This window comes from Hemiscyllium ocellatum, chromosome 8 (genome assembly GCF_020745735.1).
Source record: "Hemiscyllium ocellatum isolate sHemOce1 chromosome 8, sHemOce1.pat.X.cur, whole genome shotgun sequence".
Classification (NCBI taxonomy): Eukaryota; Metazoa; Chordata; class Chondrichthyes; order Orectolobiformes; family Hemiscylliidae; genus Hemiscyllium; species Hemiscyllium ocellatum.
This window is the reverse complement of record NC_083408.1, coordinates 108783537-108811155: the sequence shown is the minus strand read 5'-3', so window position 1 is coordinate 108811155 and position 27619 is coordinate 108783537. Positions and strand designations below refer to the sequence as shown.

The 27619-nt window shown below is 44.5% G+C and overlaps 1 protein-coding gene across 1 annotated transcript in view; it reads right to left on the bottom strand.

Moving 5' to 3' along the window:
• Nucleotides 1-27619, bottom strand: part of tshr (thyroid stimulating hormone receptor) — a 78958-nt gene that overhangs the window by 11175 nt on the left and 40164 nt on the right. Inside the window, exons 5-7 of the mRNA XM_060829005.1 lie at nt 27242-27316; nt 18004-18081; nt 9004-9072 (exon numbers count right to left, since the gene is read on the bottom strand). Of these exons, the coding sequence (XP_060684988.1) occupies nt 9004-9072; nt 18004-18081; nt 27242-27316 (222 nt within the window). The remainder of the gene's footprint in view (nt 1-9003; nt 9073-18003; nt 18082-27241; nt 27317-27619) is intronic.

Sequence of the window (27619 nt, the reverse complement as noted above, 5' to 3'; positions counted from 1 at the left end):
TACTCACCTTATCCATATCCCTCATGATTTTATAAACCTCAATAAGGTCACCCCACCAGGTCCTGTTAAAAAATGCCCCAGCCGATCCAATTATAACTCGTTAGCATTAATCCAACTGAGTTTGACTATTGGTCTAAAAAGTGGAGTTTTGAGTCAAGAGTCTTGACTCAAAGTCTTAAAAATCTGTTTCCAAACTCAAACCCAACTTTATCTTGAGGCTGACTGAAGGTACTGGAGGTTGAAGAGACCCAAGTGTTTGGGGGGTTGTGGGGTGAGAGAAAGTGGCAAAGTCAGGGTCATCCCAGCCCCGGTATAACCTTTGATCCCTCACCTCCACCAGGACGCCTTGATCTCTTGTACTAGTTTAAACTTGCATGGACTGTGGGTGATGTTGTCAAAGTCATGATTCCTGCCCAGATCTAATTGCTCTTGAACCCAGTGCCACGCTGGGCCATTTCAGAGGGCAGTTACAGCATCAACCGCAGAGGGTCAGGAGTCACGTCTAGGCCAGACGAGGTACGGACACAGATTTTCTTCACTGAATGCATTCATGAACCAAACAGGATTTTGCTTTTTATTTTGAGAATTGATTCCTGAGACTGCCTTTTACTTCCAATTTTTCAGGAACTGATCTTTAATTCCGCCAGCTGTTATGATGAGATTTGAACCCATGTGCCCATCTTGGGCCTCTGGATTATCATTACCATCCCTTCACATTCCAAGCAAAATCTCTAACAAACCCTTCAGATTGGAATTCTCAGGCGCCTCCACCATATCCCTGGTACCATAGCCCTGCTGGTTGACCGCCTCCCACCCCCCCCCCCCCCCCCCCCCCCACCTTAGCATCCAAACCAATCCTCCCACTAAACCCCTCCCCACCAAACCCCTCCCAATGATTAGATAATACAAGCACCTTTCTCAGGGGCAAGAATAGTTTCTTCCTCCATCCCTGACTCCACAGCTCCAGCGATTAGATCTTTTACCTATTCCCATCTTCTCCTGCTTAAACCCCTTCTCAAATCCCAGTCACCAAAAACATCACGAAGGGTCTCTCTTGCTGGCATTTACTGGTGGGATTTGAGGACAAGCCTTGGCAATCTTCCAACCATTTGATTAATTTGAGCCTCACATAGCTACCATTGCCACTAGATGGAGTTTGTGTGTGTTTGTGTGTACATATGATTCTTTAGGTGTCTTTGGAGTGTATGTATGTGGGTATTTGTGTATGTCTGTGTAGTTGTGTCTGAATGTAGGTGTGCATGTGTATATATGTGTGTCTTATGGGTGTTTGTGCCTGGGTAGTGTATGGGTGTCTGTGTATATGTGGGTGTCAGTATGTGTGTGCATATGATTGTGTGTGTATATGCATGTCTGTGTAGGTGTCAGTATGTGTGTGTCTACGGGTATCTGTGTATGTATATGTGTGTATGTTTGGTTGTATCTATGGGAATCTGTGTGTATGTATGTGTCTTTATGTATGTGGTTGTGTCTATGACTGTGTGTGTGTCTATGGGAATCTGTATGAATGTATGTGTCTGTGTGTGTGGTTGTGTCTATGAGTGTGTGTGTATCTATGGGTATCTCTGTGTATGTATGTGCCTGTGATTGTGCTTATGAGTGTGTGTGTGTTTATGGGTATCTGTGTGTATGTATGTGTCTGTGCGTATGTGTTGTGTCTATGACTGTGTGTGTGTCTATGGGTATCTGTGTGTATGTATGTGTCTGTGTGTATGTGGTTGTGCCTATGCGTGTGTGTGTGTGTGTGTCTTGGGTATCTCTGTGTATGTATGTGTCTGTGTGTATGTAGTTGTGTCTATGACTTTGTGTGTATCTATGGGTGTCTGTGTGTATGTTTCTGTCTGTGTGTATGTGATTGTGTCTATGAGTGTGTGCGTGTCTATGGGTATCTGTGTGTATGTATGTGTCTATGTGTATGTGGTTGTGTCTATGACTGTGTGTGTGTCTATGGGAATCTGTATGAATGTATGTGTCTGTGTGTGTGGTTGTGTCTATGAGTGTGTGTGTATCTATGGGTATCTCTGTGTATGTATGTGCCTGTGATTGTGCTTATGAGTGTGTGTGTGTTTATGGGTATCTGTGTGTATGTATGTGTCTGTGCGTATGTGTTGTGTCTATGACTGTGTGTGTGTCTATGGGTATCTGTGTGTATGTATGTGTCTGTGTGTATGTGGTTGTGCCTATGCGTGTGTGTGTGTGTGTGTCTTGGGTATCTCTGTGTATGTATGTGTCTGTGTGTATGTAGTTGTGTCTATGACTTTGTGTGTATCTATGGGTGTCTGTGTGTATGTTTCTGTCTGTGTGTATGTGATTGTGTCTATGAGTGTGTGCGTGTCTATGGGTATCTGTGTGTATGTATGTGTCTATGTGTATGTGGTTGTGTCTATGACTGTGTGTGTGGGTGTGTGTGTGTGTGTGTGTGTGTGTATCTATGGGTGTCTGTGTGCTCAGTCCCCTTCACACTCCACCCCTCCCCAATTTGCCACTCACAATATTATTGCAGTTCTTGCTGATGTATGTGCCAAGGATCAAGGGACAATGTTTGGAAATCTAGATTTTTGGAAGTCCTAACCATTCTGAATGGGTTATCGTAGACACACTACAGTGCAGAGACCATTTGGCCCATCATGCGTGCACTGGCTCTCTTATCTAGTCCTTCACTATTCTTCTGTCTTTTCCCTGCTATGTTTCAGGCCTGGAGTCCATATGTACTGCTTATCAAATAGACATTCATAGCATTTCACCACAATCTGATTGATGTAAGTCCTGATCCCTTAGCCACATCTCCTCAGACCCAGAAGCAGCCCCTGAGGGAGGGGAGCTGGGGTGAGGGTGGGAGGGATGTAGTGCATTCACGTTCAATCCTGAAGGTGGTTCAGTGGTTAGCACTGCTGCCTCACAGTGCTGGGGACCCCCAGGTTCAACTCCAACCTCGGGTGACTGTCTGCGTGGAATTTATACATTCTCCCTTTGTCTGCGTGTGTTTCCTGCGGGTGCTCCGGTTTCCCCACAGTCCAAAGATGGGCAGTTTCGGTGGATTGGCCATGCTAAATTGCCCAAAGTGTCCTGGGATGGGTGGGCTGGTTAGGGTAAATGTGGGGATATAGCCAAGGGGTTGAGTGTGGGTGGGACAGTCTTTTGAGGGTTGGTGCAGACTCAGTGGGCTGGATGGCCCATATCTGCACTATAGGGAACTCTATGATTCTGATTTCAATACAGAGAGAGAGAGTTCTGAGGTCGGATATTGAAATAACAGTACATGTGATTTTGCTAAACATAAGGATTAAAGTTAGGAGGTGTCTCATTTCAAAGTCGTGCTCTGCGCGGCTACAGTCTCAAAGTGCCATGTGGTCATCTGTTTGAACACAGGACAGGTTTGGATTGAGTTAGCGCCAAAGTAAATAAATCCTGGCTTCACCTGCAGTTCCTTTTTAAATTTAGCACATTTCCACTGCTCTCTGTGGCTACTGGGACGGCTTTGCCAGGCCCTGGGACTTTTTTCTGTAAACATTCCTAACCTCACAGGATCTACCACAATTCCTCCAAGCATTGAGCAGAGTTGGCAACAACCAGTCACCATTTCACCCCCCGTTCCTGAGGCCCTTTTTTTTAATGGTGTCAGTAGCTGCATTCGAGAACATCGCGTCTTCAGGACAGCCCAAACCAACTTGAAGGTGTCTCTTCTGAAATGTGGCGAGGGAGCACGGCAGCTGAATTGTGCACAGCAAGATCCCATAAAGCAGCAGTGAGATAAGCTGGTAGGGTTTGGTGATGTTGGTTCAAGGCTAACTATGGGTCAGGACACCAGGAATAACTTTCTTGCTTTTCTTTGAATGGGTATGCTTTCCTTTATTGGTCAGAGTATTGAGTTCAGGGGTTGGGAGGTCATGTTGTGGCTGTACAGGACATTGGTTAGGCCACTGTTGGAATATTGCATACAATTCTGGTCTCCTTCCTATCGGAAAGATGTTGTAAAACTTGAAAGGGTTCAGAAAAGATTTACAAGGATGTTGCCAGGGTTGGAGGATTTGAGCTATAGGGAGAGGCTGAACAGGCTGGGGCTGTTTTCCCTGGAGCGTCAGAGGCTGAGGGGTGACCTTATAGAGATTTACAAAATTATGAGGGGCATGGATAGGATAAATAGATATCCCTGGGGTGGGGGAGTCCAGAACTAGAGGGCATAGGTTTAGGGTGAGAGGGGAAAGATATAAAAGAGAGCTGAGGGGCAACTTTTTCACGCAGAGGATGGTACGGTATGGAATGAGCTGCCAGAGGAAGTGGTGGAAGCTGGTACAATTGCAACATTTAAAAGGCATTTGGTTGGGTATATGAATAGGAAGGGTTTGGAGGGATATGGGCTGAGTGCTGGCAGATGGGACTAGATTGGATTGGGATATCTGGTTGGAGTGGACAGGTTGGACCGAAGGGTCCGTTTCCATGCTCTACATCTCTATGACTCTATGGCGTTAATAGATCCTGAACCTCTAGCTCAGGGCGGATAGGATGTGGAGGTGCCAGTGTTGGACTGGGGTGGACAGTGTCAGAAGTCACATGACACCAGGTTATAGTCCAACAGGTTTATTTGAAACCACAAGCTTTTGGAGCACTGCCCCTTTGCCAGGTGACTTCAACTGATGAAGAAGCAGCGCTCCAAATGCTTGTGATTTCAAATAAACCTATTGGACTAGAACTGGGCAGATAGGAGCTGGGTCTAGCACATCATCTGCACGTTGGCCCCTCAGACTTTCATTGTCAGTCACTGAAATGTGCAGTAAATACTGCAGTGGGACTTGGACCCACGACCGTCAGTAATACCATCACAGCCACAGCTGACACACAATGTTAGTGTCTTTAATATCATGTAACAATCTGTCTCACTTGGGCACCACTGCTTCCAGCCTTGCTCCCAGATAGAAAAACAGAAATTGCTGGAAAAACTCTGCAGATCTGGCAGTATCTGTGGAGGGAAAGCAGAGTTAATGTTTCTCCTTCTGACCCTTCCTCAGAACTCCACAGACTGCTGCCAGATTGGGAAAGCAGGAGGTGCAACAAAATCTTGTAAAGCAGTTGCTGATAGTTTGGCCTTCTTCACAAAAGGATTCGAGTACAGGAGGAGGGATGTCTCATTGCAATTATACAGGACCTTAGTGGGATCACACCGAGAGAACCGTGTGCAGTTTTGCCCTGCTTTTCTGAGGAAGGGTGTTCTGTCGATGGAGAGTGAGTAGTGAAGGTTTACCATAATGATTCCTGGGATGACAAGACTCACCTATGAAGACAAACTGGATCAGTTAGGATTACAGAACAACCTTGATTACCCAAATGAGATGGACGGAGGAGTATTTTGTTTGGATAACTGAGTGTTTGGATAACTGATTGTTTGAATAACTGATAATGTTTTTAGGGACTTTGAGCTCTTATTTGGATAATCCAAAATTCGGATAACTGATGTTCGGATAACCAAGGTTGTTCTGTATATTCACTGGTGTTGATGGAGGCTGAGGGGTGAGCTTGTGAAGGTTTATAGAATAATGAGGGGCATGGACAGTGTGAGTAGCCAAGGTCTTTTCCCCAGGGTAGCAGAGTCCAAAACTAGAGGGCATAGGTTTAAGGTGAGAGGGAAAAGATTTAAAAGGGACCTAAAGGGGAAACTTTTTCATACAGAGAGTGGTGTGTGTATGGAATGAGCTGCCAGAGCAAGTGGTGGAGGCTGGTACAATTGCAACATTTAAAAGGCATCTGGGTGGGTATATGAATTGGAAAGGTTTACAGAGCTATAGGCCAAATGCTGGGAAATGGGACTAAATTGGTTTGGGATATCTGATCAACATGCACGAATTGGACCGAAGGGTCTGTTTCCGTGCTGTACACCTCTATGACTCAATGAATGGGGGTTGAGGGGAGATCTCATAGAACACTATAAAATTCTAACAGGACTAAATAGGGTAAATGTAGGAAGGATGTTCTTAATGACTGGTGAATCCAGAGCCAGGGGTCACAGGCTGAAGATATGGGGTAGACCATTCAGGACTGAGATGAGGTGAAATCTCTTCAGTCAGAGAGTGGACAGCCTGTGGAACTCCCTATCACAGAAAGTGGTTGATGCCAAAACATTGAATGTTTTCAAGAATGAGATAGATATTGTTTTTAGGGCTAAATGAATCAAACAATATGAGATAAAGGTGTGGAGGAGGCTTTTGAGTTGGATGATCAGCCGTGATAATATTGATTGGTGGACCAGGCTCAGAGGCTGATTGGCCGACCCCGATTCTAATTTCTACATCTTCCCCATTCACCTCCCACTCTGTCCATCACCCAACAGCAGATCAATAGCCATCGACCTGAATAACCCTCCTCTCCAGGAGCTTTGCTCCTTCGTAAACAAGTCTCTGACTGCTCCTGGCTTTCTCCTGAATGAACACTGTGGGGAGGAGACATACGGGGCATGACAGAAGCTCATGAGAAAGGTCTGAGTGCTAACAAGTGACATCATGTTGTGGATTCATGTCCCACTCCAGCACACAAATCAAGTCTGACATTCCGGGGCAGAAGCAAGTCCAGTGGTGTACTGCTAATACATTTAGATTTAGAATCCAGGCTAATGCTCTGGGGTGGTGGGTTCAAATCCCACCACGGCAATCTGTGGAGTTTTAATTCAATCAACAAATTCTCAGCAGGACTGCAATCATCAATTGTCATAAAGATCCATTCGGTTCATTCGTGCCCTTTACAGAAGGAAATCTGCCATCCTAACCTGGTCTGGCTGCTGAGTCACAATGGCTCAAAGGTAGAAGACAGAGAGTGGCGGTGGAGGGTTGTTTTTCAGACTGGGGGCCTGTGATCAGTGGAGTGCCACAAGGATCGGTGCTGGGCCCTCTACTTTTTGTCATTTACATAAATGATCTGGATGCGAGCATAAGAGGTACAGTTAGTAAGTTTGCAGATGACACCAAAATTGGAGGTGCAGTGGACAGTGAAGAGGGTTAACTCAGATTACAACAGGGTTTGGACCAGATGGGCCAATGGGCTGAGGAGTGGCAGATGGAGTTTAATTCAGATAAATGCGAGGTGCTGCATTTTGGGAAAGCAAATCTTAGCAGGACTTATACACTTAATGGTAAGGTCCTAGGGAGTGTTGCTGAACAAAGAGACCTTGGAGTGCAGGTTCATAGTTCCTTGAAAGTGGAGTTGCAGGTAGATAGGATAGTGAAGAAAGCTTTTGGTATGTTTTCCTTTATTGGTCAGAGTATTGAGTACAGGAGTTGGAAGGTCATGTTGCAGCTGTACAGGACATTGGTTAGGCCACTGTTTGAATATTGCATACAATTCTGGTCTCCTTCCTATCAGAACGATGTTGTGAAACATGAAAGGGTTCAGAAAAGATTTACAAAGATGTTGCCAGGGTTGGAGGATCTGAGCTACAGGGAGAAGCTGAACAGGCTGGGGCTGTTTTCCCTGGAGTGTCGGAGGCTGAGGGGTGACCTTATAGAGGTTTACAAAATTATGAGGGGCATGGATAGGATAAATAGACAAAGTCTTTTCCCTGGGGTCATGGAGTCCAGACTAAAGAGCACAGGTTTAGGGTGAGAGGGGAAAGATATAAAAAAGACCTAAGGGGCAACATTTTCACACAGAGGGTGGTACCGGTATGGAATGAGCTGCCAGAGGAAGTGGTGGAGGCTGGTACAATTGCAACATTTAAAAGGCATTTGAATGGGTATATGAATAGGAAGGGTTTGGAAAGATATGGGCCGGGTGCTGGCAGGTGAGCCTAGATTGGGTTGGGATATCTGGTCGGCATGGACGGGTTGGACCGAAGGGTCTGTTTCTATGCTGTACATCTCTATGACTCTATGATTCTATGTGGCTAACTCTAAGCTGCCTCTGAAATGACTTGGGAGGGCACTCACTCCAAGGGCATTTAGAGATGTGCAACAAACTTTGGACTAGCCAGTAAGGTCCACATCCCATGAAAGGATTCTAAAAATTTTGTGTTACTTTTTACATCATTGAACTTACTGGGACAAGCACAATCAGATCAGATTCAATACTGAGCCAGATGAGGAGCTATCAGGGCAGATGATGAATTCATGAAATGTGGTTACTACTGGGAGGAGAGAAACCAAACTGTAAACAGCAAACTGCATGAATAGTGTAGAGGTACGATCTGGTCCAAGGATGCAACACATTGCCAAGAGACCAGTGAGTATTACCCTGCTCTCCTTAAAGCATTACCAAGGGATCTTTGACCTCCACCTGAGAGAGGAGACGGAATCTGTGGTTTAAAATTTCACTGGAAAGATGGTAAAGGGAGTTGGAAAGGTCCAGGGAGGGAATTCCAGAGGTTAGGAACTCGGCAGCAAAAGTCATGACCAGCAAGTGACAAAAATGGAGATATGGGGTCAAAATAATTTCTATTTTTCCCCCTGAGAGCTCCTCGTGAAATTTTCTCATGGTCTACGTTTTCATTTTCAGGAACTACATTTCAGTTTTTGGGGACATTTGTATTCTTAGTAATCCCTATAAATGGTGATGAAGTCTCATGAAAACATGCTTTCTGTATCTGTGGTAACAAGTGGGTGTTGGCTTCATATGGAAACAGAATGAGACGAATAATATTGATTTCTACGAGATCACCTCATTCCTCTAACCTCATGTGAAGAATGTCCTATCCAATCCAATAAGGAAAGGAACTGTAGTCAGGAGGACGACTTCATGAACCCATTCAAAATATTTAAGTTCCTTATAATATTACTCTTTACACTTGCAGAGTATGTACAATGAAGTTTTAAACCCACAGCCAGTCTTTCTTCATTTGATTGCTATAAGAAGGATAGGGCAGAAGGTGATTAGATGATTATGTGTCACCATTAAGCTGCAGAGAGAATGGGAAGACGTTATAAATAATCGTCAAGTATGAGGGCAATGCTTCAATGATGATGATGTTAGCCACTAATGCAGCCGACCAGTAAATGTAATACCTACACTGCATCTAGTTTCGTTCCATTGAATGCGTAGGCTTGTACTTTTGTGAACCCGTTGTTGTACAGCTTTCTATCGGAAGGAAAATACAAGAGAAGGTGATGATTTCACAATGTAAAAAGATACATTCAATTCTGTCACACATAAGCTTTGATGCTTAACAGTGAGGCTTTTATTGACAGGTAAACGATACAGAGCGATAGAACCAACTTGGTGGGGGAAGGGAGCCATGACAAGCAACACTGAAAGAAATGCCATACATGGAGAATAAGTAACAACAAACCAGTGGAGAACAGGATAAGAGGCAGCAGATTGACCCCTCATCCTTACCCTATACTGACTGCATTTTAACCCTGTAGTTACCCCATATCCTGACCCAGCACTAATCTCATGTTAGCCCTGCATTGACCCTCTCACCCTGACCCCATCTGAACTCTGCAGTGACCCCCTCATCCTGACTTCATACTGCCCCCTTGCCCTGATCCTTTTCTATCCCATAATAACCCTGCACTGACCCTTCACCCTGATGCTATACTGATCCTATAATAACCCTGCACTGACCTATGACCTTGACCCTATAGTAACCCCATAATAACCCTGCACTGACCCTTCATCCTAATGCTATACTGACCCCAGAATAACCCTGCACTGACCCTTCAGTCTGAAGTTATACTGACCCTATAATAACTCTACACTGCCCCTTCACCTTGACCCTATACTGACCGCATAATAACCCTGTACTGACCTATCACCTTGACCCTATACTAACCCCTTAATAACCCAGCACAGACCCTTCACCTTGACTCTATACTAACCCCATAATAACACTGCACTGACCCTTCACCCCCCCATACCCCCATACTGACCCCATAATAACCCTGCACTACTGACTCCACACCTTGACCCGACACTAACCCCATAATAAGCCTGCACTGACCCTTCACCCTGATGTTATACTGACCTTATAATAACCCTTCAGTGACTCCACACTTTGACCCTATACTAACCCCATAATAACCCTGCACTGATCCTTCACACTGACCGTATACTGACCCTATAATAACCCTGCAGTGCCTCCACACCTTGAGCCTATACTAACCCTATAATAACCCTGCACTGACCCTTCACCTTGACCCTATATTGACCCTATAATAACCCTGCAGTGACTCCACACCTTGACCCTATACTAACCCCATAATAACCCTGCACTGATCCTTCACCCTGACCCTATACTGACCGTATAATAACCCTGCAGTGACTCCACACCTTGACCCTCTACTAACCCTACAATAACCCTGCACTGACTCCACATCATTGACCCTATCCTGATCCCTATCCAGACTCTTATCCCGATGCTGTGCTGCTCCTTTTCCTGACTTTTACATTGGCATGCTCTGCCAGGATGACATGCCTGATTTGAAAGTGGACTTAATGCCCTTTGCTGATGGAATGCTGCAACATACACAGAGTATTTCATCAGGTTGTGGAGCAGGAACAGAGAGTTACTTGGCAGGGGTTCAAGTGAGCTTCAGTCAACCAGGATTGGGTTTCTTGGAACTCGGGCAGGTTTCTCAGTTTAAGAAGCTGTTGAGTGCCAGATCAGGCTTAGGACTTGCCAAGCTGACTTTAGCCTGGCAGTTCTTCCAGAGGCTGGGAGCTGGATTCAAGGTCAACAAACCCGAGTCAACTGAGGTGAAATTAGTATGAAACAACCCTGGATTGGCATTCTCAACCTGCCTACAAATACATGCTGACCATTTTAAACCCACGACCATGCCCTTGACTCTCAGCTCTGAGATCTCGGAGCTCCTCCAATTCTGACCTCTTGACCTTCCTGGATTTGCTTGACTTCACTCTGAATTGCAGCTGGACCCAACCTCCTAACACTAAGCTCTGGAGACCCCCCTCCCTAAATCTCTCAACCTCTTCCCTCCTTTAAGACCAAGGTTATGTATGTTGACAGGAAGGGTCAGAAGAACTGAACATTACTTAAATGGAGAAATAGGGCAGAAAGCTACCAAACGGAGGGATTTGAGGGTCCTCCTGCATAAATCACAAAGAGCTAGCATCCAAATTGAGCAAATAATAGGGAAGGCAATAGCATGTTGGCCTTTATTCCAAAGGGATTGGAATATAAACGTATGGAGGTTTTGCTAAAACTATACAAGGAACTAGACAGACCACAACTGGAACTCTCTGAGCAGTTTTGGGCCCCTTATCTAGGGAAAGAAATAGAGGCATTGGATGCAGTCCAGAGAGGGTTCACTCGACTGATTCCACATATATAGGGACTACCTTATGAAGACAGGCTAAGTTGAGCCTGTACTCATTAGAGTTTGGAAGAACAAAAGCTGTTTAACATACAGCAGTTAAAGGTTGTTTCCCCCTTGTGGGAGAGTGTAGGGCCAGAGGGAATCATCTCAGAATAACATTTTACACATTTAACACAGAGATGAGAAGGAATTTCCCCTCTCAGAAGGTACTGGACCTGTGGAATTCCTTACCACATAGGGCTGTTAAGGCCGAGCCATTAAGTACATTCAAGGCTGAGACAGATAGATTTCTAATCAGTAAGGAAATCCATGGTTATGGGGACAAGGCAGGAGGGTGGAGTTGAAGATGATCACAACAGTCATGATCTCACTGAATTGCTGGAGTGGACTTGATGGGCTGAATGGTCTACTTCTTTTCTGACTTGTATGGCCTTAAGAATCTCCTTTAAATTGATCTCCTTGACAAAATTGTAGCTTCTCATTATTGTTTCATTCTATTGAACCAATCCATCATCCACATCCTTCTTAAATTATGGTGCCCAGAACTGGACACAATACTCCAGTTGAGACAGAACCAGGGTTTTACTCTTCATAAGGTGCTTGCTTTGTACTTTATGCCCTTATTTTTAAAACCTAGGATCCTGTATCCTTTATTATTCACATCATTTCAGATTACTTCTGGGTGGCATGGTGGCTCAGTGGTTAGCACTGCTGCCTCATCGTTTGACACCAGCCTTGGGTTACTGTCTGTGTGGAGTTTGCACATTCTCCCCGTGTCTGTGTGGGTTTCCTCAGGGTGCTCCGGTTTCCTCTCACAAGTCAAAAATGTGCAGGTTAGGTGAATTGGTCATGTCAAATTGCCCATAGTGTTCAGGGATGTGTAGCTTAGGTGCTTTAGTCAGGGGTAATGTAAAGTAATAGGGTAGGAAATTGGGTGTGGTGAGTTTCTCTTCAGAGGATCGATGTGGACTTGATTAGACTTACAGTGTGGAAACAGGCCCTTCGGCCCAACAAGTCCACACCGACCCGCCGAAGCGCAACCCACCCATACCCCTACATTTATCCCTTACCTAACACTATGGGCAATTTAGCTTGGCCAATTCACCTGACCCGCACATCTTTGTGACTGTGGGAGGAAACCGGAGCACCCAGAGGAAACCCACGCAGACACAGGGAGAATGTGCAAACTCCACACAGTCAGTCGCCTGAGTCGGGAATTGAACCCGGGTCTACAGGCGCTGTGAGGCAACAGTGCTAACCACTGGGCCACCGTGCCGCCCACTTGTTGGGCCGAAGGTCCTGTTTCCAAACTGTAGGGGTTCTGTGATTCCCATTCCCAGGTCCTCTCTTTTTGACCCACACCTGCTTATCTATTACCTCTCCTCATTCTTCCCACTAAAATGAACTCACACTTCTCTGCATTCAACTTATCCGTCTATTCCTTCAAATGTTGATATACTCTTAAAGTTCATCACTATCTTCCTTACAGTTTGCAATGTTTTCAAATTTTGAGTCAGCTGCAAATTCTGAAGTTGTGCTTTTATGTCCCAAAGTCTAGTTATTAATATATATCAGACAATGTATTGATCCTAACACTGAAAACCCTGAGAAATCCCCAGTATTTACCATCCACCAATTAGAACAGCAAATGTTCATCGCTACTCTCCATTTCCTGTCACTCAGCCAATTTCACATCCAGGCTGTTAGTTCATGGGCCTCAGCTGTTTAGCCTTGTGTAGCACTATCTCATTCCTTTTGAGAGTCTGTGTGCACCACATCAACTGCATTCTTCTCATCTGCCACTACCCCATCGACAAACACAACCAAGTTAGTTCAACATAATTTACCCTGAACAAACCAAGGCTGACTTTTCTTAATGAATCCATATTGGCTGAAATGAATGTTAATTTTGTTCAAAATGACTTCATCTGAAAGCTTCCACATCAGCGAGGTTAAGGTAACTGCCTTATAGTTCTAGACTTTTTAACCAAGTTTACAATTTTCCACCCCTGTATTTAAAGAGGATTATAGCTAATGGCTCCACAGTTACCATCCTTACTTTCCATAGTATCTTTGAATGTATCTCCTCCATTCCTAGTGACTTAAGAACTTTAAGTATAGCCAGACTATCCGCGGACTCCTCTTTACCAATTTCTAGCTCCTAACTTCCTCCTCTTTCACTGTAACTTTGGCAGTACCTTCCTCCTTGGTAAAGAGGTATGTAACGTGTTCAGTTAGTATCTCATAAAGACTGCCTGCCTCCATCCTTAAAACATTCTCTTTCATCCCGAATCAACTCCAATCCCCCCTTTCCTCTTTATATGACACTCAGAGACCTTTGCATTCCCTTTCGTTTTAACTGCCCGTCTCTTCTCATACCCTCTCATTGTTTCTGTTTATCTTTCCATTTCCTCTCTGAAATGTGGATATTCAGCCAGATTCGTGACTGTGTTATCCATCTGAATCTAGATTAGGGTGGTTCTGGAAAAGCACAACAGGTCAGGCAGCATCTGAAGAGCAGGAAAATCGACGTTTCGGGCAAAAGCCAGTCATCAGGAATGAGGCTGGGAGCCTCCAGGGTGGAGAGATAAATGGGAGGGAGGGTGGGGGTGGAGAGAAGGTAGCTAAGAGTACAATTCTCACAGGGCGCTGTAGGGAATATTTCTGGGACACCCACACCAATCAACCCCACCACCCCGTGGCCCAACATTTCAATTCCCTGTCCCACTCTGCCGAGGACATGCAGGTCCTGGGCCTCCTTCACCGCCGCTCCCTCACCACCAGACGCTTGGAGGAAGAACGCCTCATCTCCTGCCTCAGAACACTTCAACCCCAGGGCATCAATGTGGACTTCACCAGTTTCCTCATTTCCTCTCCCCCCACTTTACCCCAGTTCCAACCTTCTAGCACAGAACCATCCTCATGACCTGTCCTATCTGTCCATCTTCCTTCCCACCTATCTGCTCCACCCTCCTCTTTGACCTATCATCTTAATGCCCATCCCAATCCACCTATTGTACTCTTTGTTACCTTCTCCATAGCCCCATCCCCACCCCCTCTCCCATTTATCTCTCCACCCTGGAGGCTCCCTACCTTCAGTCCTGATGAAGGGCTTTTGCCCGAAACGTCGATTTTCCTGCTCCTCGGATGCTGCCTGACCTGCTGTGCTTTTCCAGCACCACTCTGATCTAGACTCTGGTTTCCAGCACGGTGGCACGGTGGCACAGTGGTTAGCACTGCTGCCTCACAGCGCCTGAAGACCCGGGTTCAATTCCCGACTCAGGCGACTGACTGTGTGGAGTTTGCACGTTCTCCCCGTGTCTGAGTGGGTTTCCTCCGGGTGCTCCGGTTTCCTCCCACAGTCCAAAGATGTGTGGGTCAGGTGAATTGGCCATGCTAAATTGCCCGTAGTGTTAGGTAAGGGGTAATGTAGGGGTATGGGTGGGTTTCGCTTCGGCGGGTCGGTGTGGACTTGTTGGGCCGAAGGGCCTGTTTCCACACTGTAAGTCTAATCTAATCTAATCTGCGGTCCTCACTTTTGCCTGTCCACCTGAATGCATGCTTCTTTTGCTTTATTTATTTCCCTATGACTTTCTGTCTGTCCTCCTGGGAGATATAAATTTGTTTTTCTACCATTCCTCTTCCTGGAAATGTATCTCAGCTTTCTCTGAACTATTTCCTCTTTGAAAACTGCTCCATGATGCCGATCTTTGATTCCAATATACTCAGGTTGGTAAAGCGACCTATGGGGCAACTTTTTCACACAGAGGATGGTACGTGTATGGATTGAGCTGGCAGAGGATGTGGTGGAGGCTGGTACAATTGCAACATTTAAGAGGTATTAGGATGGGTATATGAATAGGAAGGGTTTGGAGGGATATGGGCCGGGTGCTGGCAGGTGGGACTAGATTGGGTTGGGATATCTGGTCGGCATGGACAGGGTTGGACCGAAGGGTCTATTTCCATGCTGTATATCTCTATGACTCTATATTCGCACCCATTTAAAAATGTAGTTCCCCAATTAATTATTTTTGCTGTAGACCACTCCATACCCCTGCCCAGAGTGAACCTAAACCTTATGGAGAAGGCTCAGTGTTCCTCTCTCCACAGATGCGGCCAGACCTGTTAGTTTCTCCTGTAATTTCCGCTTTTGTTTCAGATCTCCAGCATCTGCAGCTCTTTGTTTTGTAATAAGTATTTAGTATCCAGTGCTGCTTTATTTTTCAGCAAGCTGTTGGCACCAGCACATCTGGTCTGACCACATCTGGAGTATTGTACACAGTTTTGGGCCCCATATCTCAGGAAGGATGCACTGGCCGTGGAGCGTGTTCAGAGGAGGTTCATGAGAATGGTGCCAGGAATGAAAAGCTTAACACATGAGGAATGTTTGAGGACTCTGGGTTTATAGTTGATAGAGTTTAGAAGGATGAGGGGGAATCTAATTGAAACTTAGAGAATATGCATGGCTTGGACAGAGTAAATGTTAGGAAGATGTTTCCATTGGTAGGAGTGAGTAGGACCCGAGGCCACAGCCTTAGAGTAAAGGGAAGACCTTTTGGAACAGAGATAAGGAGGAACTTCTTCAGCCAGAGAGTGAGGAATCTATGGAATTCACTGCCACAGAAGGCTGTGGAGGCCAGGTCATTGAGTATATTTAAGAATGAGATTGATAGGTTCATGAGTGTCAAGGGGATCAAGGGTTACAGGGAGAAAGCGGGAGAATGGGGTTGATTGAATAGTTGTGCAGAATTGATAGGCTGAATGGCCTAATTTCTGCTCCGATGTTTTATGGTCCTATCATCATCTTCCCACATGGGAACTTTCACTTCAATGTGTTCATATATATGAACAATAAACTGAATTTGGGCATACCCTCTTAAACTGACCCCATCTAATGTCATATTATTCCTATTCTGATGCTATCTGACTCTGTGCACATTGTATCTCCTTGCTAATACTTCCCACAACCCTGTCAAATTAGTTAAAACGCGATTCAATTCCACTGGCAAACGATCATAAGCATAACAAACCTAAACGCCTAAGAGCTGGGAAAAGGAGGCTGTTCCTCAAGCCCTGCTCTGCCATTTGATATGATCATAGTTGATCTCATCTTGGTCTCAACTCCTAATCTCCCGCCTGCTCTCTCCAACCCTTCAACCCATCCTCTCCTCAAATATACTCAATGGCCAGCATCCACTGCTCTCTAGGATAGTGAATTCCACAGGTTCACACCCTTTCACAGGAGTAATTTCTCCTCATCTCTGTTTTACACCTGTCATCTTTAATCCTAAATCTATGACCTTTTGTTTTATTGCCCCACACAAGTCGGCTTTGTGGATCCCCTTCAGCAGCTCATACACCTCATTTCGATCTCCTCTCATTCTTCTAAACCCCAGAGAGTAAACTGCTCAATCCCTCTTCAGAAGACAAACCTCCATCATCTCTGGAATCCATCTCGTGAAGCTCCTGTGAACTGCCTCCAGTGCAACTACATCCCTCCGCAACTAAGGAAGCCAAAGTTGTATGCACCGTTCCTTGATTAACACTCTCTCTTCAGCTTCTACCAGCGATACTCACAAACAGGGCCAGTGTTAACTATGGGCTGTACTAGGGGCATGAAGTCAAAAAAGAAGGAACTCTTATAAATCCTTTGCAGTGTTCTGGATTTTAAACAATTTCATAGGATACTTTAGTAATTGTAACAAGGTCAGCCAGGTGGACCTCACAGAATAGGAGTTCCCTGACTTTTGCTGTTAATCTGGTCCTGGTCCAATCAGAGCCCTGACTGATAGATATAAATAAGAGTGTCAAAGGTTTTGTTCACTCTGAGAGCTGGCTCTGAGAAAGCCTGATCAGTGACTCGCACTATACATGTGTAAATAAAGGGTCACTTGTTGATAGGATACCAGCCTCTGTGCAGTTATTTTAGCTATGACTGTGCCTTCACAGAATGATGTAAAAGCCAGAAAGTTGTTTTGTCTGTGGATGGCATTGTGTTACTATGTGATAGTCCAGCACTCATGGTAAAGAGGTGAAGATGGATTACCTGCCTGTTAGTTACCTTTTAGTCAATCACAATGTACACATGTTACTGCATCTCTCTCTGGGTGTCAGTGCAGGAGTGGGTGTACCACAGGAAGTGGGTTTTATGCTATCATCTAGGAGAAAGTGAGGACTGCAGATGCTGGAGATCAGAGCTAAAAATGTGTTGCTGGAAAAGTGCAGCAGGTCAGGCAGCATCCAAGGAGCAGGAGAGTCGACGTTTCGGGCATGAGCCGTTCCTGAAGAAGGTGGTGCAGTGGTAATGTCACTAATCTAATAACCCACTAGCCTTTGGCTCATGTTCTGGGGTTTGGGTTGGAATCCCACCATGGTAGATAGTGAAGTTTCAATTCACCAAAAACTTGGAATTAAAATCTAGCCTGATGGTAATTTGTTCAGTAATGCACTTCAGAGAAGGAAATCTGTTTTCCTTACTTGTCTGACCCATAGAGATGTGAATCTTAACTGCTCTCTGGGTAATAGATGCTTGCCTAGCCTGTGATGCCCATGGATGAACTTTAAAAAAAACACTAGATTCTGACAAAATTGTAGATCGTTATCTATATTATTAATGAAGGATCGATATTTGTGAACCTTAAATCCCTGGCTATGTCTCCTCCTTCAATGCAGCACCTTCTGCTGGCTGGTAGTAAAGGTGATTCTTCAATCACAGTGAAGCTATACTTACAGAGTTAGTGACTCATTGGATAATCCACTGAAGGCATTTGCAGGGATGGTAGAAATGAAGGGATTGTCAGCAATTTCCCTGTAAAACAGAAGAATGTACACAGCTCTCACATAAAGCTGCCCAGCACTAATTCAAAGCAAGCAAACAATTGGCTTGAGTTCCATATGATGGAAAGTATAAGTCTGGAATGAGTTGGTCATTCACAGTGTGCTTCAGAAAGACTCAAAGGCTTGATGGACCCAGTGATGGAAAACATTACATCCAATCACACAGAATGAGCGGGAACATACCACTCAGCTCCACCAATCGATACCAGTGCTTATGCTTGATATGAGCTTGCTCCTCCTCTTCTTCATCCTATTAGTATGTCCCTCTATTCGTTCATCCTCATGTACATATTTAGCTTTTCTGTTAATATAGTTATATAGGTTTCTGGAAGTACAGAACTGCAGTATTGCTAAAACAAACGCATTTTATCAAAGCTTTTGATCTTGCACCCATCAGGACAATTCACAAGAATACCAAATTAAAGAAAAATGGTGGTTGTAGAGAAGATGTGCTGGAAGGTAGTTGGTATGTGGACTCTGGTGGAGATGTTGGATCGAGAGTGCATCAGTTAATGATGACTAAATACCAATCTTTATTTAAATTTGAAACCAAGCAGGTTGACTGACTGGTCAAGGATTTGGTATGAGAAATAAATGAGTGAATGGCCATTCCCTATTTTGATTTGAAAGAGGCAGAGTGTGTTTACACACCCTTTCTGTCTGCACCAAACAGGGCCCTTTATGTAAACGTAGGTGGCTTCCAGTACACACAAATGTGCCACATTGATATATATCTAAGTCATTCACCTCAACAACTCCACATGCACGTGAATCCCACCACGCTCGGAGTAAACGAAGTTGTTCCTGAAGCGCCAATTTAGTAGTGAAACAGAAGAAGTCAAATCCCACTGTCACCCTAATGGACTGGCATCTGGGCTTGTGGTATTGATGATTATGGGGTAATTCAGGGGTGAAATGAGGGTGGAAGCAGAGAATAGCACCATAGAGTCACAGAGCTGTACAGCACAGAAACAGACACTTCGGTCCAACCCATCCGTGCTGACCAGACATCCCAACCCAATCTAGTCCCACCTGCCAGCACCTGGTCCATATCCCTCCAAATCCTACCTATTCATGTATCCATACAGATGCCTTTTAAATGTTGTAATTGTACCAGCCCCCACCACTTCCTCTGGCAGCTCATTCCATACCTGTACCACCCTCTGTGTGAAAGTGTTGCCCCTTAGGTGTCATTTATATCTTTCCCCTCTCACCCTAAACCAATACCCTCTAGTTCTGGACTCACCCACCCCAGTGAAAAGACATTGTCTCTTTATCCTATCCATGCTCCTACAGAGGGAAGACCATTAAGTTTGCATCAATAGGGAGGGATTATTCTTTACAATGCAAATAATAAGGGCCAGAACATGTCATCCGCAGAAGATTGGCATTTCAGAGTTGGGAAGATAGAGGAGATGGTTGTCAGGCATCCAGTCACAGCACCCAGTCCATCATAGTTGGTTTTTCAGGATGTGGAGGTGCCATCTGTTGGACTAGGGTGTGATTGGGCAGTCACATGACACCAGGTTATAGTCTAACAGGTTTATTTGAAATCAAAAGCTTTCGGAGCGCTGCTCCTTCATCAGGTGAAGTCAGACTTTTCAGGAGGTTTTGCCCGAATGTGTGTGGAGTTGGCTTCATGAAGGACACTAGTGTTTGTTCAACAGTGCTCTAATTGAATCCAGAGCATGGGGCAGAGACATTGCTGGAGAATAACTCTATTGTAATGGGCCACTGAGACACAGTCCAAGTTGCTGCATTACTGGAGTGTAGCAATGACGACTGATTTGTAGACTTGTGGAGGTCTTATTTGCCAAACACTTGTTGCTGTAGCCTGGCCTGATCTGGTCAATGGGGGCCATTTTGCAAGTGATGACAGCCAAAGGAATGAGAGGTTCCCAACATATTCCAGAATTGCAGCTTCAAAACATATAGGAGGTGACTGGGTGTGAGTGATATGAGTTTTGTATTGATAGTTCAGGCCAAATTCCTTGTCAGCAGAATTGAAAAGACTGGGAGTGGTTGGAAAATCTGGTGCAGGGTGAAATGTAGATAGAAACATAGAGAATAAGAGCTGCAGTAGGCCATTCAGCCCTTCCAGCCAGGTGCATCACGGCTGATCATCCAACTCAGTTCCCATTCCTGCTTTTGCCCTGTATCTTTTGTTCCCTATAGCTCTACCCTCCTTCTTGAAAGCATTCAATGTTTGGCCTCAACCACTTTTAGTGGTAGAGAAGTCCACTCTGTGGGTGAGGAATTTCTCTTCATCTCAGTCCTACATAGCCTGCCCCATATCCTTAGACTGTGACCCCCAACCTGGTTCTGGACTCCACAATCATTTTGAGCACTCTTCCTGCATTTATCCTGTCTAGTTCCTGATAGAATCTTATATGTTTCCATGGAATCCTCCCTCAGTCTTCTAAACTCCAGTGAACATACTCATAACCAATCCAGTCTCTCTTCATACATCTGTCAAGTCATTCTGATAAACCTTTGGTGAAATCCCTCCAGAGCCAGAACATCCTTCTTTGAGTATAGGAGCTGGGATGTCATGTTGAGGTTGTACAGTCATTGGTGAGGCCTCGTCTGGATTACTGTGTGCAGTTCTGGTCACCCTGCTATAGACAGGATATTATTAAACTGGAGAGGGTTCAAAAAAGATTTACCAGGATGTTGCTGGAAATGGAGGGTTTGATTTATAAAAATAAGCTGGATAAGCTGGGACATATTTCATTGGAGTGTAGTGATTGAGGGCTGACCTTATAGAGGTTCATAAAATCATGAGGGCACAGATAAGGTGAATAGCAAAGGTCTTTTCCCTAAGGTGAGGGAGTTCAAAAGTAAGGGGCATATTTTTAAGATGAGAGGAGGAAGATTTATAAATGACATGAGGGGCAACTTTTTCACACCGAGAGCGGTTTGTGTGTGGAATGAACTTCCAGAGGAAGCGGTGGATGCAGGTACAATTACACAATTTAAAAGACATTTGGATAAGTCCATGAATAGGAAAGGTGTTTGGGAATATGGGCCAAATGCAGGCAGGTGGGACTAGTTTAGTTTGGGAACGTGGTTGGCATGAGACTGGTTGGGCCGAAGGGTCTGTGTCTGTATGACTCTATGACTCCATAAGAAGATTAAAACTGCGCATAGTTCTCCAGGTGTGGTCACACCAAGGCCCTGTACAGTTGGAGTAAGACTTTCCTGCTCCTGCACTTGACTTCACTCATCATGAAGGCCAATAGATTATTCGTCTTGTTCACCAACTGCTCTCCCTGGAATGCTCACCTTCAGCAACTGGTGTACATGGGCACCCCGATCTCATTGCACTTTCCCCTTTCCCAAATCCATCACCATTCCGGTAATAATCCGCCCTCCTGGTTTTGCTACCAAAGTGGATAGCCTCACATTTATTCCCCAATTTCCTTCACCTGCTGTGTATTTACTCAATCAGTCAACATGTTCAAACCACACTGAAGTGTCTTACTGAATGAGCTATAACGCTGCAGTCATCGGTTTGCTGGTCAACTGCTGGTCAGTATAGTTTTGAGGTGAAAGAGTTTTTTTTAACTAGACTAGATGGTATTTATCTTTGAGTAAAAAGTGAGGTCTGCAGATGCTGGAGATCAGAGCTGAAAATGTGTTGCTGGTTAAAGCACAGCAGGCCAGGCAGCATCCAAGGAACAGGAAATTCGACGTTTCGGGCCAGAGCCCTTCATCAGATGGTATTTAACATGCTGACACCAGAGCATAGTTGATTATTGAGGTAACGAGTCCCTATACTGCCTTGTTTGGAGTAAAAAACCCTGTATTTCAGATCTCCCACTCGAGATGGAGTTCAGATATAGATAGGCCATAGTCTACCAGGCCAGAATGTCCTACTCATGCTCTTCTGTTTTGATACTGTATAAATTCAGGATTCCTCATCTTAAAGCTCACCACATTCCCAGGTACTTCTACAGTTGTCCAGCAGCCAGTGATTTGCAAAATCTGGGAGGAAGTTGTCAATACTGATCACCCAACCTCAGGGAGAAGATCAGGAGAAGGCAATGATGCTTCTTGAGAAAAACACAATGGGTAGATTTTTAAAATGGAAAGTTTCCAGTGTCACGGGGATAGTGCAGGCATTATGGAACTCATTGCTGAACTCTCTGAAAGTGCCAGTAGAGGTGTGACAGACCGAATGGTCTCCGTTTGAGCTGCGTTATTCTAAGAGTTAGACATTTGCACAGCTTAAAGTACACACTGCCAGCAAAAAGATCTTTTTGTTTTAAATTCATTCACGAATGGAAACCAAAGAAAGAACATTGCAGTGTGCCAGCATACTACTCCGGTTTTTAGCTGAAACATTAGACAATTCACATTTCCTCTCTCAAGCTCATTTCTAATCCTTCTTCTTCAAGCAGGGACCAAAGAATATTTCAACAACTGACACTCAGAGCCCTCATGCTATTCTATTTCATGGAGTCAGAAATCATAGTAACAGGAGTAGGTGTCTCAGCTTCTCGAACCTGTTCTACGATTCCACACAATCCTGGCTGATCTTTGACCTCAACTCTATTTTCCATCTCCTGCGATAGGCTTTCACACACTCCTTCTGCTGTTTGTACAGGGTGATCTGTCTGGGACATCCGAAGTAGTTGATTTCTTTGTGGGTTCTTCCTTGTCCACACTAAGATTCTCATCGGTGGTTGGTGTTTGCCAGATTTCCTACCTATCTTCTACCCAGCACTCATTTCTTAAACCAGACCTTTCTAATTGAACCACAGCTTCCATTTGTTTGTAGAGCTGCTTGCCTTCCCTCGAGTATTGGAGTGCTCCCAGTTTGAGAGTGCCTTACACTTGTGCTTTAGCAGCTCCTGGAAAACCTGGCCACTCTCACCAAACCAGTCTTGATGTTTCCCGGTGGAGAAAGCCAAAGCTTCCATCTGATGGCTTTTAAGGCAGGCCAGGTACGATGGACATTCTGTGGCTCCTGTTCATTCAACAGCCCACAAGGTCAGCTCTGAGACCTCGACAGTGAAGGCCTTTTTCCATAGACCATCGAGTGACATTGGATCACTGCCTGGGAATATGGTGGATCCCGGTGGATTTGAGCCATTCAAGACGGACTGGATGATTATTTGGATAGAAATGGTGTGCAGATATATGGTAGAAAAGGATGGAGATTGGCTCGAGGTAACAGAACTAGTACAGACACAATGGGCAGAATTTCCCATTTGAATTTCCTGTAGCAGGATTTGCTGTTCTTAAGGCCAGGCAGACTAGAGATAGGAGTAGAGCTGAAAAAAAACACAGCAGGCTAAGCTGTGTGACCTGCTGTGCTTTTTGCAACTCCACACTTTATCAACTCTGACTTTCCAGCATCTACAGTCCTTACTATCTCAAAGACGGAGTTAGGAGACTTGATAAGGCTTGCAGCTCTTCACCCATGCCAACAGCACTGTGGTAGTAAGCTCCACAATCTCATCACTCTCCACATAAAGTTCTGAATTCCCTATTTGACCCCAAGGTGATTTTCTCGCATTTACAACCTGTAGTTCCACCTGTCTCCACAAGTGGCTCTCCCTGAGTGATGATGCTGTAGCTTTATGAGGTGTGTTTTGTCCTGGTTTCTCTTAGAGCAGGACTGAGTGACAGGTGACAGTCTATGAGCAGTTAAGCAACTTCTGAAGCCTTGGGGTTTCTTTTACGTTAGAACAATAGAAGCAGCCTGAATGGGTGTGGTCATGTGCTTACACATCCAGGATTTTTCGTTAATTTTCAGCAGTTGTTGCTGGGGTCTAGGCCAGGATAGAAAGCAGTGAATCTCTCCCGGCCACTACACACTCTCTCTATGGGGAGTTGCTGCATGTATTTCTTTCTTGCTGATAGGATTACAGATGAGACAATCTGTTTTTCTCCCTTTGCCTTTTTTGGTTAGGGTACATTTATGGAAAGTTAATGTTTTGGAACAGTGACTATTAGTCATAAAATAACCTATTATTCTGTTCAGTTTTCCCATAGAGTTAAAGTTGTTCCACGTTCCTCTTTCTTTTGTTTGTATTTTAACTGTGGTATTTGAATAAACTGTGTTTTGCTTAAAGTCGAATAATTTGACCAATTGAATTGCATCTGGAACACAGCACCTTGCATTTCCCTTAGAAATATGAAAATGTACGGATCTAGGCTAACTTTTTAATGTATTTTGATGGAGTCTGGTCTCGAACATAACACCTGTCTCCACTATACCAAACTCTTTCATCATTTTCACAATCCCTACTTGTTCATTGTTTCTTGTATTCTGAGATAATACCCTGAAAGTTCTCAAATTTCCAATGGTGGGCAGAAATATCTTGGTGTTGAGAGAGCATTACACCATCCCTCCAATAGTTACTTGGGGATTCACCCATCTACTTGGGTATTATAAGGAGCATACAATTGAGTGGTACCATATCTAGTTGAAAAGACTTGCTTGTGTTTGGTTTTACCTTTATTTGGAAAGTGAGGAACTTAAATGAAATGGCAGAGTTGGATAAACACAGACTCCATCCAATTATTATTCTATGCTAAGCATAGAATTCCAATAGATCCAACCACTTCCCATCACTGCCATTGTGTAGGAACACCAATCCAAGCATAACATTTCAATATATGTTGCTGTTCACAGCAGAGGTTCTCAGCTGCCCTATGTTTAATGTTTCATTAACTAAATATTGTTGAACCCATGGTTGGGGCTTGCTGTGTTTTTGTTGGCTGATTGCTTCTGGACGAATTTCCATAACTAAAGCAATGCCCTGGCTTTCTTTACCTCTCATACTGACCCACTGAATAAATAAAGATTTGACTTAAACTCCAAAAGGTTTGAAAACTATCCACTTTGGTGGAATTCCATGCGATCCTAATCCTAGAAACAAGAGTCTTGGCAAAGCTGAGGCAAGGACCTCTCTTAATGAGCTCTGCTCCCATGCACATTCCTATTCCTGTGACAAACTGGATTCAGAAACACTTCCATTCTAGCCATGGAGAAGCCCAGTTTGCCAGTACCCCTTCCACTAATAACCACCATTTCCCACCAAAATCCCCCATCTCTGAAAACATCAAGGCACTTTCATGCGCATCAACAGCTTCAGTGACCAATGAGTGGAAATATTCGTGCTTGCAACCGACCTTGAATATTTGATCTTTGAACTCAGGTGAGGTTAGCTCACCTCATTGCAGGTGCCAAGTCCATCCCACCCCTGTACCTGAAGAGGTGCTGCTACTGGAGTGTAGACTGCTAAGGCTACTCATTGGCCTTACGTGAGCACTAGGTGAGTTCAGATACAAGTCAGTTCAGAGATTACGAGCTTGTGCCTGTAGCATGTTCCATTCCTTACATCTTTGTGCTTCTTCCAAGTGCAACACAAACTTGGCTGGACTGAGGTACTGACACATCAAAATATTTATATTGTGGAAATTGTAAAGTGTATGTATTATATGTGTATACGTATATATTAAAAGTTGTTTCTAAAGTGTTTGGAATGGCCTCTTTTCCTCTCCTTTCGCTGTGTCAAAGTCACTGAAACAAATTCCATAAGATGACAAGAAATGGGTTTAAACTTCTACAGTGTTGAGGTTGTATGGGGATTTCCTGATCTCCTGGTGTAACACTGAGTTAAGATTGTCAGAAATCTTTATTCGATTTCTAGAAGTTTGGTAGAAGATTAGATTAGATTACTTACAGTGTGGAAACAGGCCCTTTGGCCCAACAAGTCCACACCGACCCGCTGAAGCGTAACCCACCCATACCCCTACATTTACCCCCTATCTAACACTACGGGCAAGTTAGCATGGCCAATTCACCTGACCCGCACATCTTTGGAATGTGGGAGGAAACCGGAGCACCCGGAGGAAACCCACGCACACACGGGGAGAACGTGCAAACTCCACACAGTCAGTCGCCTGAGGCGGGAACTGAATCCGGGTCTCTGGCGCTGTGAGGCAGCAGTGCTAACCACTGTGCCACCGTGCCGCCCTGAGCAAATTCCCTTCCAGTGATGTCTACCTCACTCTTATTTTTTACAAGTAAATGTTGAATTTGGGATGAACCTTCAATATTTTACTAACTTATGGTAAGGAGTGAAAGTCATTAAAAGGGAGCGCCTGCACCCTATTATTTGGTGAGATTTTAGTTGCTCTGTAACCTCCTTCCATCTCCGTGGCCTTGGAGTGATTCAAGAGGATGTGAAGCTTTGTTTGATGGTCACTTGAATGCTTCTCCACTGACCTTAGAGTGTCAGTGATGCCATTGTCCATGTCGGAGAGGGTAAAGGGTTGTCATTGCGTATAAATGTGATTCTTGATCTACCCAATTTTCAGCTTTGCTGGCTTGTTAGCAAGAATTCTTACAGAGTTGATCACTTGAGTTGGCATAACATTTTCATGATGAAACTTTTGCCATAACACAGCCCACTGATATGCAACATCCCTAAATGTACCATGAGGTAATTCATAGGTGTAGGGACCGGCCATTTAACCCTTTGTGCGTGATCGATAAAAGGTCAGTGCTCCAACAGGCTGGAAGGCTACCATAGAGTGAGACTCTCATAGTGATGCAGAGGTCAACGTAGATATATTCAATCCAACCTGCCCAAATGAACTATACTGGAGGTGAGATTAGTTCCATCAGGAATGTAAAATAACTTGGTGCTAAATGAATTTGCAACATTTTCAATCTTTTCTACTGAAGTGCGCATGGTGGTTCAATTTCTTTATGGAGATTCATTTCTCACTGTCAGTTCCTTGAATTGGAAACATTTTGGCAATATTTTCAAAGTCATTGGAAAACAAAAAAAAAGATGACGTTGATGATTCAGGTACCCATTCTACACCCAGTCCAGGACATGCCAGGATAGATTAAGTTCAAGTCAGCACCCCCTCCCTCAGCATTCCATCTGTATATGCTCCACTTGGCAAGTCATTGAGAATGGAGTAAAGTGAAAGGGCTTTGTACATCAGAGTCCATACCTCAACGTGACGTGTACCAGATGGAGCTGTGACATTTTTGTGAGGATTCAGAAAACGGTCTGTGCCTGACGTTTCTAAAACTATGCTGGTTTGTTTAGTACCTACAACTACCTGAGTGAGAAATGGTTATCTTTTCAACTACTCACAGCAGGAAGTTCACGTCAGTGGAACAAATTTTCGTCAGGTCTGGAAATGTGTTCAGCCCGGTGTTAAAAATGCCCCTGAAATTGAAGCAGAAACAGTTGACAGGTTAAAAGGTTTTAATGTGTCCATCCTGTCTGCAAACGCACCTGATATATGATTACACAGATGAGGTATACCGTACAAGGTTGGGTGGGGGGGGGAGGGCTCTCAGTCCACACGATTCATGTCAGTGGTCAGACTTCCCTTCAGTCTCTTCCAATCGATTCTCAACTAGACCTAGTATGGCAACTGCTCTGCCCATGACTGCAAGAAACTACAGAGAGTTGTGAACACAGCCCAGTCCATCACACAAACCAGCCTTCCATCTCTTGATTCCACCT